The sequence below is a fragment of the Eurytemora carolleeae genome, unplaced genomic scaffold, assembly GCF_000591075.1.
Source record: "Eurytemora carolleeae unplaced genomic scaffold, Eaff_2.0 scaffold280, whole genome shotgun sequence".
In the NCBI taxonomy this organism is placed as follows: domain Eukaryota; kingdom Metazoa; phylum Arthropoda; class Copepoda; order Calanoida; family Temoridae; genus Eurytemora; species Eurytemora carolleeae.
The window spans coordinates 47,549-62,826 of record NW_019396193.1 but is presented as its reverse complement, the minus strand read 5'-3'; the positions used below and the strand labels follow the sequence as shown (position 1 = coordinate 62,826).

Sequence of the window (15,278 nt, the reverse complement as noted above, 5' to 3'; positions counted from 1 at the left end):
TGTCCATGCGCGCAGAGCTACATAACCTAAAAATCAAGCCAATTTTTTTCTTTTGAATTTTTCTTCTTGGATGTTCATATAAAATTAATTCTTCATTGTAAATTTCAATTAACTGATAATTGGTCAAGTAACAAAAAGCAGCTATTTTTTTTACAATTGATAAATAAAAGAGATCTAATATTTTAGTAGTGGATGTCTAATCACATGCACACAGGCCCGTAACCAGGATTTTTCCAGGGGGGTGCAAAGAAGCGCACCGCAGGCCAAAATTTTTTTTTTTTTTTTATAAGCAATGCTTGGTTTGTTTTTACGGGGGTATATGGTTTTCTTTATTACATTGTCAATGTACGCTATAAAGACTAACCTTTTTAACAAGTGTATTTTAGCTTTTAAGGGTTTTAGCTTAAGGAAAAAATTCATTATTTAAAATCAAGGCTTCTTGTCCCTCGGCCTCATGATATTATGAAGATGAATAAAAAAAAATTTCTAATTTTTTTGTTTAAAAGAGTTTATTTATTGACATTGAGACATTGAGACATTCTTAGTGAATTTTTGAGTAATCAAAAAAACCCTTCTACTTTTGACTAAAAATGACAAACACACACACCCACTTTTAATGAGTAACACACAATAAGATTATAATTTGGTTTGGGAAGGGAATCAACTCTTGCTTGAGCTATATTATTGGTAACTAGATTTTAGAAAATTTTTAGAAACAATTTCTTTTATATGGGACTAGGGGGGTACAAATTCGTCATTGCACCCTTGCACCCCCCCCCCTGGTTACGGGCCTGCATGCACATAGTTATCTTATAGACCATGTGGACCATGTCTAAGCACATGCACATAGTTGTCTTACAGACCATGTGGACCCTGTCTAAGCACATGCAATTCCACGGAATTCAATTTTTTAAAAGTCTCTCTTATCGGGTTGCTAAGCGTATTAATTAAAAGAAACAGGAACTGTGATAGTACTGTTGAATAAGAGTTACTCACAAAGTATGAGAATGCAAAGACGACCCGATTATCAATGAAAGCGTCATACGGAAGGAGCTTGGTATAAAATTTTCAGACGTAGACAATTATTCATTTAAAATATTTTCATTTTTATGCTACATTGGTAACCTAAAAACTGTGAGATAAAATCATTTATATAGATCTTTATCTTTACTAGGAGAAGGGGTTTGTAATTTGTAATTTCTATAACTAATAATGAGTGTCTAAAAATTGTCAGGGTGGACTTTCTGCAACAATATTGATACAAGTAACCAAATCCTTTTTAGACCTTAATTTTGTACAGAAATAAATAAGACGACAATCATTGCACTGGTCACTAAACTAATGGATGTTTCCATGAAAATTTTATTAAAACCTTCACTCACAAACCCACCCCTGTTAAGGTTTTTAAAGATTCAGGGATACCAACAAAATATGCGACTTCAGAGACGACCTTACTCTTTTTCTTTGCAAAATTCCATATCATGACTTCAGTGCTAAGAGCAAAAGAGAATAAATTTAACCTTTTTAATGTTGTTAATAAAAATTCTATCTTTATGGGTGATCATCAACGAGGGTATAGTATTTAGAGTGATGATGTACGCTAATCCTTTACTAATTGTATAGGCCATTTACTTCGCTTCCAAATGTCAATCTGTATATTACGGTACTCGGGGGTGATTTCTGAAAATATTTAAATAGAGAATTGTTTTTCATGTAATTATTAAAATCCACTACTCCTTTATTGTGTGCAGGATTCCATTTTCACAGGAAGACAAACTATTAGTCTTTTACAGAGCAATATTTCATCGTTAATAAACTGTTCTGAGAAAACTGAGTAAAATTCAAGGTACACTTGTAATGAAATAATGAAATGTCAAAAAATTAAATTGGGATTTGAGGTGGGAGGGAGTGGGGGGGAGGGGGAAGGGGGGTTAATGACACGACAATTCAGGGTTTGTTGACATCAGTTCTATGGCCTATCAGTTCAGTGTCAATAATCTTAAAAGATAAAATAGTTTAGTTTTAAATTTGAGATTTTTATCATCAACTCCTTTGCTTTATTGCCTTCAAGAATTCCCCCTTTCAGCAAATGAAAAACAACAAAGTTTTAAATAACTATTGTAGACTTAAACTGAAGGTACCCTCCATTTTAAAGAGAGGCATATGTCTGATTCACAACAGTAACCTAAAAGCTTTGTCTTATAAGTATAATTTTCAAAAGGTTAAAGGATGCATGAAATGTAAACCGGGCATGGAGGCTTGGGGTGTGGGGGTTACTTAACAATACATCGGCACTAAATTGTATTATTTTTAAATTGTTACATTTCAAGAAAATATATATAAATTTAATTTCCCTGACTACAAGAAAATATATACAAATTTAATTTCCCTGACTACAAGAAAATATACACAAATTTAATTTCCCTGACTACAAGATATACAATTTAATTTCCCTGACTGCAAGAAAATATATACAATTTAATTTCCCTGACTACAAGAAAATATATACAAATTTAATTTCCCTGACTACAAGAAAATATACACAAATTTAATTTCCCTGACTACAAGAAAATATATACAATTTAATTTCCCTGACTGCAAGAAAATATATACAATTTAATTTCCCTGACTACAAGAAAATATATACAATTTAATTTCCCTGACTACAAGAAAATATATACAAATTTAATTTCTCCAACTACAAGAAAATATATACAAATTTAATTTCCCTAACTACAAGAAAATATATAAAATTTAATTTCCCTGACTACAAGAAAATATATACAATTTAATTTCCCTAATTACAAGAAAATATATATACAAATTTAATTTCCTTAACTACATAAAAATATAACTACAAAAAAATTGAATCCATTTATGTAAAAAGACCAAAATTTTAAGAAAAAGTTGAATCCAGAGTCAACCCCGGGCCCCTTGAAATTCTCAGTATTCCAAGATAATATAAAAAGTTGTATACAATTTACTATTAATACTTTTGTTTATATAAACTGGCTGCGGACTTGATTGGCTAGTTATTCAGTATGCGTACTTATATCCCGACCTAGATATGCGTACTCTGCTAAATTTGGGGATTTCTTTTATATTTTGCGTACTTCAAAACTATTAAATACTTACGCAGCTTGATCGAAGCGTATAAAAAAAGACAATGAATACAGTTAGAGTTTCTGCAGGGTGACCGAATAATTAGGAAAATTAAGTGATCGACATTGATCTACACGGGATTTCACTTTTAACCATCCTAGAGATATGACGTCGAAAAATATCTAATTTCATCGTAAATTTTTAAGGTACCAAAAAACATAGATTTCTATGCTTTCATATCTAATTCCTATAAATAATTGTGACAAACTGAACACTGTACATTGTACAGTACAATAAGGTGAATAAAGGGTTCAAATAAGATTGAATGTTTAAAATAAAGAATCCAGAGGGATTTGAAAAAGTAGAATACAATAATAATAAAAAAATATAGCAGTGACAAAAGATAAAATTAAAAAAAATAACAAATTTTATTGATATTGTTTAAAGGATCACAAGAAAGGTTTGCGGGCTAATACCGTTCGTTCGTTTTTACTATTGCTAAACAGCCAAACCGTTCGTATTGACACTTCCTCTATACCAGCAGTTATCAACAACCTTTTAACAGCCTCCACCTTCCTGAGGATCCCTTCCTCCCCCACCCTCCTCCCCAGCTTGAGGGTGATGACGAGGATACCCCCCGGGAGGAGGTCGGAGGTCAGGGGGAGGACGAGGTCACGAACTGAGTCTCGGACATCCAGGTTAGCATCACAGATCAATAATCTTAACATAGGGATGATGTTAAAAGTGCAAACAAGAGTATTATTCTAAAAACCGCTCATATTTTCCTATTTACCGGCCTTTGAACCTCCCCCCCCCTCCACAATTACAAATGTACACCTGCAGGCTTCAGAATATTTCGACCACCAATAAGAGTTTCTTGAGGTTATTTCAGATTCTACAAAAAATATCGGGCCCGCTGGTTTCAGCCGTTTTGACTTGTATTGAATAGAAATTAAGAACCAAATAAACAAATAGAAACATAATAAAGGTTAAAAGCAGTTAATAAGCTATCAATCTGATTTAATGTTTGTATTATAAACATTAAAAAAAAAATTAAGCTTGAGCTCCTTTAGAGAAATCTAACAAAATTGATATATATAATATATACAGGGTGTCTCAAAAAAAACTGTGCAGTAGGGGTATTGGTAACTGATATATATAATATATACAATATAATATATAATATATGTATATATATCACATTTATATCAAAAATGTCTTTTTTTGCCCTCAAAATGATGGGGGGTAAATAATATTTTATCACATATTTTATCATTTTAAGGTTTGAACCACAAAGCTCCCCCCCCCCCCAATATATGTAACGTGAAAAATCAAACAAGGGATTACATAATTTTTTTAATGTGAAAATTAGAAACCCCAAAACTAGACTATCCGTCGTAAACATGCAAAACAACAAAAGGTAATAATCTATATTTTCATATTTGATCAATTTTAGAATTTGAAATGAGAATTGAAGTAAGTTTGATTGACAGCATTTTGAAATTATTCATGGCCAGTTTTTAAGCATTGAGTCAAGCGTGTGAAAACACGATTTCTAAAGACCTAAAATAAATCTGTTAATAGCAAGCTAACAACTATATACACGGGGCACTCAACGTGCGCTTTCATATTTCTTATTAAAGACACATATGCTTATCTTTCCATTTATAATCTCACATGTAAACAAACTACAGATTGATACAAGGAAACAAGGAACGGGCTTAATAAAAGGGGTTTGATATTGTTCCAGGCCCGTAACTAAAAGTTTTTAAAAGTGGGGGGGGGGGGGCACACAGGATAAACAGCCCTCTTGTACACCTTACGGGGGAAAATAAAGTGTTCGCAGGTTTTAAATCAAAGAAATTAGTGTTATCGCTTATTTATGAAATGTTCAAAATAATTCAAAATTTTAGTTAAATTCTCGAAGACGACATTCAACCCAATTAATGTAGTCAAAATCAGTAAAAAGCGAACTGAAAGTCGTCTTTATAAAATCGCTTAGTTAGAATGTAGCTAAAGCTTTCATGTAGCTATTAGCTAAAGCTTTCATTTGGTCGTGGTTATGACTCAGAACATGTTTAGAAATCGAAACTTTTGAACTCGATATCCAATGTGGGCACTTATGAATTAGAGAATCAGTGCTTGATCTCTTGATTCTTTTTATCCCTGCTGGGTATGACCAACACGGGATATCGAAGAGGATTTATATTAATCCGTAGTTCTTGATAAGATGGAGATCAATGCTTGATTCTAAGATTCATCGCACAAAAGCTCTCACTTCAGGGCATATGTAAAGAGTTACTGCAGTTAGAAATTTCAAATTCCAAAGCTACGTTTCAAATTCAACTCTAAACAGGCTAGTGTTTTTGCCCTAATACTCACATTTTCGACACTATCGCCGTGAAATTGTTCGACTTAATTATTAAAGAGACTTTTAAAGGCTTTTTTAATGCATAGGGTAGGGTACAGGGCGGTAAAAAGTCGGGTCCGTGTAAAAAAATCTAAAAAAGCCTTTGTGACTTTTTTGTGACTTAAGAACAGATCTAAAAACTTGATTTTTGAAAATTTTGCCTCGTAAAATCAACTAAATATATACCTGTATTTTCGTGTCCAGTTTTCTCCGCAAAGCTGAGCGGCGGAGACTTGAAGTGGAGTCGGACATCCGCCAACAACATCTTCCGCCTTTAGTTTAAGATGCCGGAGGTTTGGTAGATTTAGTAGATTTGGCTCCAATTCCGCTGGATCCACAGAGATAACAGACACCTACGATAAAGGGATGTTTAGACAATACAAATAATATCTGTGCCGTCAAAGAATCGAGCCAAGTTAGATAAATGAAATATTGAATTATAGTAAATCGAAAAAAATAGTTTCAATTGAATCGAAGTTTTCGAGTTTTATGTCCTTAAAAATGTTCACCTTTATTACGCGCATTTTCAGATATTCCTGGTGTAGAATGCCGCAAATAATTCCGAGGTTATAGACCTTTAATCTTTTTTGTTAATTATAGTGAAAACCATGGATTTTTACCGGGTGGTTCCATGGGGAAAATTATAGGCAGAGGTATGGCAAATATTTTGCTATTTCATATCGCGAAGGTTGGCCATTACGGTGGCAGAAGAGTTTTAAGTTTTACCTAAATAAGTTTGACATTATTCTCATGTCTCGTAAAGTTTTTAACATGATTTAATAATTTTTTATGCCATAACGTGGCCAGATTTGTTAAAATAGTTTATCTACAAGAATTAGAAACTTTTAAACACTAATAATCGAAGGACGAGGATTTCTAGATGGCCGGTTCGGACGAGAAAATGAGGAGAATGTGGCTCGGACGAGAAATTGTTGTGGCTGGCCTTCCTCCCCTCGATGAGCAAAGATCTTTGCTCGTAATGTTTCAACAAGAAAACACACTACTTCTAATACCGTAATCAAATCATCTGATCTACATTTCGTATTTCATATTAGAATTGGGTTATTCACAGCGTAATTACAAGATATGAGCGGTTATTATCTATAACGCATTAAATATTTAAAAAAATTTGTGTTTGGCAAGAACTCAATTACTTTACCAATAAAAAATAAAAAGTAAGGGGTGCATGGCTATATGGCTTTATTAAACCACCTAAGGCCAGGAGCTGGGATTTTAAAGTTTTGACCATTGATGGAAGTCTTCAGAAGCTACTCTTTTACAACACTAGAAGCTCCACTACCTGTGACAGAGCAGCTAGATATGCTGACCAGCCACCAGGAGCAGCTCCTACATCTACCACGAGAAGCTCTTCATCAAATAAAAACTTTTTCTCTGTTTCACTCAACAACTGAAAAAGATGGAGATAAAGAATGATTTCAACTGAACAAATTTTCAGATAAAAATTCTTTCACTCTTAAGTAAAAAGTATCTTAACTACATCATAGCAAAATAAAATCGAAGAAATTTTTAATTGGGGGGGGGGGGGGGGGGATTCCACCATGATAAACCAGGACACCCCCCACTAAAAATAAAATATGGTGCACAACCAGAGATAGGGTTTAAAAACATGAGCAAAGGATAAAAGCAGAAGAAAATGTTTACTTGCAACAAACGCTACTTTTTAAATACCAAAAATTTTACAACCTGATGATGAAAATTTTTGATCTTTCAAACTTTGACTATTTGCTCTGGCATCAGTCTTATTTTAAAAAATCAAAGATATAAGGATTAGAAAATTAGAGTTTATGGCGATAAGTCAGTTCTCTGGGGGAAAATTTTCTTACAAACAGTGTTTTTTCTCTTGCGTTTTGGCGGAGTAAAATAAAACAATTTCTTACCTGAACTGACTCAGCAATCTTTGCTTGTGCTTTGTTGAAATTAATACTGAAGACATGGTTTGGATCCCCGTCTCCAGGCCTAGCGATCCGCTCCTTGTATTCTGTATCCGTATACACCCCCCAGCATACCCTACTAAAATTATATCTATATATAAAGTAGTAATCTCTGTTTGTCTGTCTGATCATAAATCATACACCCTCAAACAGATTGGCCTCATTTTTGGGGGGAAACTCAAGACCACGGGAATGTTCTTAGCTTGGCTTTGAAATTCTAGGTTGAATGGATCGACCTTGAAAACTCCAGGCAGAGCTAAGTTCCCAAGCTAGTACTTTATATTCCTGGTCAATATAACACTTTTCTCCGTCCTCAATGTATGTTTCAATATATATCCTCAATTTGCACCCTAGATGTGCACTTGAATTTGCATCCTCAATGTGTGCTTCAATTTGAATCCTCAATGTGCGCTTCAATTTGCATCCTCGATGTGCGCTTCCATTTGCATCCTCAATGTGTGCTTCAATTTGCATCCTCAATGTGCGCTTCAATTTGCATCCTCGATATGCGCTTCAATTTGCATCCTCGATGTGCGCTTCCATTTGCATCCTCAATATGCGCTTCAATTTGAATCCTCAATGTGTGCTTCAATTTGAATCCTCAATGTGCGCTTCAATTTGCATCCTCAATATGCGCTTCAATTTGCATCCTCAATGTGCGCTTCAATTTGCATCCTCAATATGCGCTTCAATTTGCATCCTCGATGTGCGCTTCCATTTGCATCCTCAATGTGTGCTTCAATTTGAATCCTCAATGTGTGCTTCAATTTGAATCCTCAATGTGCGCTTCAATTTGCATCCTCAATGTGTGCTTCAATTTGCATCCTCAATATGCGCTTCAATTTGCATCCTCAATATGCGCTTCAATTTGCATCCTCAATATGCGCTTCAATTTGCATCCTCGATGTGCGCTTCCATTTGCATCCTCAATGTGCGCTTCAATTTGCATCCTCTAATTTGAATCCTCAATATGCGCTTCAATTTGCATCCTAAATGTGCGCTTCAATTTTCATCCTCAATGTGCGCTTCCATTTGCATCCTTAATGTGCGCTTCAATTTGCATCCTCAATGTGCGCTTTAATTTGAACCTTCAATATGCGCTTCCATTTGCATCCTTAATGTGCACTTATTAAAATAATTTGTTTTTTAATTTTCCAAATTTTGTTATAATTTCTTATTGAATATCTATATAATTTAATGGTCAAATCTGTTCTAGGATTGATAATGAAAAAAAGGATCGAAATATATTTTCTACTTTGAAGTTATTATTGAATGATCAAAATTTTAAAAATTTATGTTTTAAAAGTTTTTTATTTTGAAAAATTTTGAAAATGCGCAAAAAATATTATGAAATACGCAAACTTTTTTGTTTTTGTTTTATACTGTACAAAGAGAAGATGTTCAGAGATAAAGCCACAATTAAAAGTTGAAATAGAAGATGTGCGCGAAGCGCCCTAAAAGCCTAGAAAGAAGGGCGCGAAACGCCCTGAATTTCTAGTCTATATATAAATTTGGCTTGTCTGTTTGTTTGTTTGTCTGTCTGTTTGTATCCAATAAACGTCAAAACGGCTGAACCGATCGGGCCCAAATTTTTTGTGGGACATCACGTGGACACAGGAAAGGTTTATGAATGATAAAAAAATGAGTTCTAAAGGTTTTTAATTTTGTAAAAAAATTAAATTCTTGAAAATCCGCGAATTTTTTTTAAAAATCCGCAAAATTTTTTTCTTCTTTGTTTTTAAATGTAAACAAAAAGAACATGCTCACAATTTAAATGGAAGAAGGGCGGGAAGTGCCCTAATAGCCTAGAAAGAAGGGCGCGAAGCGCCTTCAATTTCTAGTTATATATAGAGAATTCTTTAAATCAATTCGAATTTTTACAGTCAATTTGCGTTCTCAATGTGCATCTCTGAGATTCCTTTATGTAGGTTCTACTCATTAAAAGTATAATAAAAGTATAATATATTATTAGGTCATCCGAATAATAAGCTTTTTTAACCAAAAAATGTTGATTAGTTTTACTAACTTTAAGGACACATACAGCTCTCTATTTCTGATAAAAAAAAAAGAAAATCCCTGTATAAACCTCAGCTGTGGTGTTCTAAGTTATTGGCGTTTGACCCCTCCTTGGAATTTTCTCCCAAAGTTCACTGTAAACATGAGATTTTTTGTCATCGAAACAAGATTTAAAATATATTGAAAACATTCACGTAACACTTTAAAAGTCTTTTCGCAAACAAAAACAAATTAGCTAATTTTAGATCATTACAAAATCTAATTTGAAGTGATATGATATGATATGAAATGATATGATATGATATGATATATATGATATATGATACATGGTGTACCAATAAACATGGGAATTAAATGACGACTTCTACATCGCCTTTGTTCCGAGCGGGATTATTTTGTAAACATGATTTTGTAATATCACATTTAGAACATTTAACACCGAAAACTTCTAGTCTGGGGATTTCCAAAATGTGGTCTACTATTTTTTCACCTTCAAAGTGGACGGAGATATTAGGAAATTTGCCTAGATTCCAGTTAATAAAATATCAACGAAACTGTTCAAATGTTTAATATCTCCGTCAATTTTAAAGATACATAGAATGATATATGATATGATATGATGTATGATATGATATGATATGATATATGATATGATATGATATGATATGATGTGAATGATATGATATGATATGATATGATATGATATGATATGATATGATATGATATGATATGATATGATATGATATGATAGGATATGATATGATATTTGATATGATATGATATGATATGAGATGAGATGAGATGATATGATATATGATATATGATATATGATATATGATATATGATATGATATGATATGATATGATATGATATGATATGATATGATGATATGATATGATATGATATGATATGATATGATATGATATGATATGATATGATATGATATGATATGATATGATTTGATATGATATGATATGAAATTATATATGATATGATATATAATATGATATGATATGAAATTATATATGATATGATATATAATATGATATGAAAGAATGGAAGTTGAGAAGTTGATTTTATAATGAGACAAATCCAAAAAGGGGGGTTAAGAAAAGTGTTTTCTTTTACATTAATTTCTATGTTAACTACAAACCCGATAATATATTAAAGTTGAGGATGAAAATCGGTACTATGCATAAATTCTCTAATCTTGAACAATTTAAATATTTTTTTGAAGCGTAGATATTGCGTATTATGCAAATTCATATTAGGCGTAATATTCAAAATACAATTCCCAGATTGCATTTTTAACCTAACTGGATCTTCTTACGTTTTACGCATTCATCAAAATTGCAGTTCAAGCATTGGCAAAATTAGGTCAACAAATTAGAGAATTAAGACCTTAGGAGAGTTGGGAATGGGATATCTTATGTCCATGGAGCTTTGGGAAAAAACAAATTTACATGATTCGTTCTCTATACCAGCCCCCCTGAAAATAATTCGGCCCAAAAAATATTAAAAAGCTTAAAACATTACTCACATATGTATGAAAAAGATTAATTATTATCTGGTTTCAGAATAAAAATAAGATTTAAATTAATGTTTTTTTTATTTGAATGGTAAATTCTGACTACTTTATGGTTTTTAAGAAAACCAAAAGTTACTTTGATCCACAAGGTCTCTAGTCTTGGAATCGGTATATATAACTCAATAGTCATTACAATAGGAAAATTAAACCTTGTATCAATGGTATAAGTAAAACTTTAAAAGATGTTTTCCGGGATATCTCCGAGAAAAACGCTTTAATCTGTTTTCCTCCATAACTTTTTAACAAGTTTTTACTTGAATTTGATTTTGTAATTTTAATGATAAAGCAATTGATAACAGGGATATATATTTCTGCTTTTAATGATAATAATAATAATAATGTTAATAATAATAATAATAATAATAATAATAATATGCTTAACTACAGAAAATCAAATCTTTGCAAAAAAGTGCAATTAGAGCAGTAAATAATAGTTCATTCAAAGCACATTCGTTCATTCAAAGCACATTCAGATCCAATATTCTTTAGATTAGAACTTCTAAATCTTGATGATGCATATAAAATAGGTGTTCTATCTTTTATGCATAAATACTTTTATGAAAACCTTTCAACTTCCTTCCATGATATATTTAAATCTTTAGCTGAACCAAATAGAACAAAATCATATAAACTTGAACGGGTTCTCTTTAAAACTCTAGAATGTTTTCCCTCTGCTTTATTTCCAAAATTATGGAATTCGATTGAATTAGAGCTGAAAGAAACTAAATCTGCAAAACTGTTTAAAAGAAAAATCTTAAAAACTATTTAGATAGTTATGCAAGTTATATCTGTAAACAAAATAACTGTTTTTCATGTGGATAAATTTAGTCTTTGCTATCTTCTTCACCCTGTAATTCATAAACATGATTCTGATAATATATGTTACCCTCTGTTACAACCCTTCCGCTGAGTACCCACCCTTTCCCTTATACTTTTTCACCCCCTCCTTACCTTATTCCTGATTTTCCATGATTGTTTTCTTTAAAATGAACAGTGTACAGTGTATATCCATCAATTTAATTACAATTCTTATTCGCTTATAATGGGCTAACCAACCAAAACAATCAACTCTGGTTAGGCGGGTCCAAACTACATAGTAAATTGTGATTTTTTACTTGTATTATCTCGTGTTTTGTAGTTGAATAAAAATATGAAATAACTAGCTGAAGAGTCCGGCGTTGCTCGTGGAAAATTTTTTTAAAAAAAAATCCTATTTTTTAGCCTATAACACCACCCTGCTGCCAATGAGTGTCCACAAAAATTTCAGCCCAATCGGTCTAGCCGTTTAGCCTGCTATATGCAACATATATACGAATGTCTTGTTTTATTATATAGATAATAATAATAATACTAATACTCCAGTTGTCCTAATTTCCATATGTAAACTCCAAAAATAATAATGATATTAATATCATAAATATTAATGCTAATAATATTGATATTACCTGTTATCAAGGAGAAGAGCTACAAGGAGATGTGTTGGTGTGCTGGGTGTTATTAAAACTGAGTTTTCTTTCAAAACCTAAAAAATTACTGTTAATATATATAATATACCGTATTTTGGAAGACGATGTCTGGCCGCATTAAACAAATCCCACAAGATTCAGCAGAACGGATACGGGGCATTGTACTGAAGAACATACACTCGTGTGATATCGATATTTACTCAAGTTCTGAACCCTCTAGTAATAAGTTATAAGAAATATATATACTGGAAGTACTTTATGCGTTTTCATTAGAGTTTGACTCACGTCCTCTATAGTATAACATTAAAATGTATTGTATTATAATGTAATGTTTATGGAAATATAATACATTAGTGCAGATTTTTCAAGAAACAAAAACGTGAATTAATTCAAAAATGTTTGTATTTGAAGAGTAAAAACAGAAAAAAAAAAGACGGAGGTTAAAGGATTGGAAAAAGTTGAAAATTGATAAGAAAGAAAAAAGAAAATAAGGGAAGAAGGAAAAAGATATTAATGGAAGAGGAAGAATGAAAAAAGAGAAATGAGAAACGGAAGATAAATGAAAAGAAAGTTTAAGAGAGTAAATATGGAAGGAATTGTGTAAAAACCCAACCTTGGATAAATCCAGATTATCCAAGAGCTGTTTAGAGTAGGTAGGTGGATAGCAGTGTACTCTTACCTACAATGAAATCAGATCTTAATATTTTAGTAAATAAAACTTTGACTTCCTCCCATAATCACTTAATCGTAATACCAGTGCCTAGTTGTAAAAAAAAGCTATATTTAATGAGTGTAACTTGTATTTTGATCCAAATATAGATTTAAATAATTATAATACTTGTTTAAGGGTGTGCTGTAAAAAATCTTAAAAAAGCATATAAGTGTCTCTAAAAGATTTTAGAAGTTTTTGCTGCAAATGAATATTTTAAGAATTGGAATTGAGTAACAGCTCTAAGATCGTCAAGGAATCGTGAATCTGAATAGTAGCAACACACCGGAGACAATACACTTCCAATAACCAATATTTCGTAAATGTGTTCTGGCAACATTCGAGAAACAGTGTGTTTGTAAGTTTTTTCTAGTTTTACTTTATCTAAAACCTTAAAAAAAACAATATATTTATTTTTCGCAAGTGTTTATTAATGCTTTTAAAAAGTAAACTATGTGGGGAAAGAAAGTACTGACCCTGGAGTTTAAAGGGAGGATATCTTGAATCTCCAGCAAGAATTGATCTTCTCCCTGGGTTAGATAATTTCCAGCAAATATTCTAGATTAATTATATTCATTCCTAGTTCAAATGAATGATATCATACATATATGTATACATATACAAACTCCATTTCTCCCACTTTTTATCTATAAACTCCAGTTCTCCCACTTTTTATCTGTTAACTAAGTTAACTCTCTAAGTATATTTAAAATAGACTACTAAATTCTCTTTTTGAAAATTATAGGACAATGTGTTATAAACCGAATTGCTATTCATGTAAAACTAATTAGATATGTTTTAATATGCTTTGATATTTGTTGTGTACATGTCTGAAAATTACTTTAAACTTTAGTTATTCGAATTTATGTATAAACTATTTTTAGCAATAAACGTTATCTTATCTTATCTTATCTAACTATAGTTCTCCCCCTTTTTATCTGTAAAATCTAGTTCCAGGGGCGTAGGAGAGCATTTGTGTAAGGGGGGAGGGGGCATTTTTGTTCCCCCTTTGACAACATTGTGCCCACCCCTGAAAAACCCCTTTTTTGAAAAAATATTGATACCTTTTTTAACTACAGAGCGTCCCATACCATATTAGATTGCCTCCAATCTTTAACACCAAAATAAACCCTTAGTACTCGAAAAACTTATCATTTTCCACAAGAAAATTCTTATATAAGCCTTATGGTATTTTCCAAAATGATTCATTCTAATGAAATTTTCTAATTATAGTCCCGAAAATCGTAATTTAGACACGTTCTCGGTCTAATATGATGTGGGACACCCTGTATGTAAACTATTCGATCATATACACTTTTCCAAATTACAAGGGTTAGTAAATTATTTATGTAATTTTCTTAAGTGAACTCATCAGACACTCCCTCACACACCCCCACATAGGTTACAGATAGAAAGTGGAAGAACTGGATTTTACAGATAGAAAATAAGAGAGAACTCCAGTTCTCCTATTTTCTATCTGTAAAATCTAGTTCTCCTACTTTCTATCTGTAAAATCTAGTTACTTACTATCTGTAAACCCCAGGTCTCCTACTTTCTATTTGTTAACTCCAGTTCTCCTACTTTCCATCTGTAAACTCCAGTTCTCCTACTTTCTATCTGTTAACTCCAGTTCTCCTACTTTCCATCTGTAAACTTTCTCCTACTTTCTCTCTGTTAACTCCAGTTCTCCTACTTTCTATCTGTAAACTCCAGTTCTCCTACTTTCCATCTGTAAACTCCAGTTCTCCTACTTTCTCTCTGTTAACTCCAGTTCTCCTACTTTCTATCTGTAAACTCCAGTTCTCTTATTTTCTATCTGAAATCTAGGATCTCCATCTTTCTATCTGCTAACTCCAGTTGTCCTAATTTCCATCTGTAAACTCCAGTTATCCTACTTTCTATCTGTTAACTCCAGTTCTCCTACTTTCCATCTGTAAACTCCAGTTCGCTTACTTTCTCTCTGTAAACTCCAGTTCTCCTACTTTCTCTCTGTAAACTCCAGTTCTCCTACTTTCTATCTGTAAACTCCAGTTCT

The 15,278-nt window shown here is 32.3% G+C and overlaps 1 protein-coding gene across 1 annotated transcript in view; it reads right to left on the bottom strand.

The window, feature by feature from the left end:
- Positions 1–3,511: 3,511 nt before the first annotated feature.
- Positions 3,512–15,278, bottom strand: part of LOC111697802 (uncharacterized) — a gene marked incomplete in the record, with an annotated part of 12,395 nt that continues 628 nt past the window's right edge. The window contains 7 exon segments of the mRNA XM_023467930.1: positions 3,512–3,822; positions 5,699–5,865; positions 6,813–6,920; positions 7,411–7,543; positions 12,514–12,590; positions 13,148–13,213; positions 13,720–13,801. Of these exon segments, the coding sequence (XP_023323698.1) occupies positions 3,552–3,822; positions 5,699–5,865; positions 6,813–6,920; positions 7,411–7,543; positions 12,514–12,590; positions 13,148–13,213; positions 13,720–13,801 (904 nt within the window).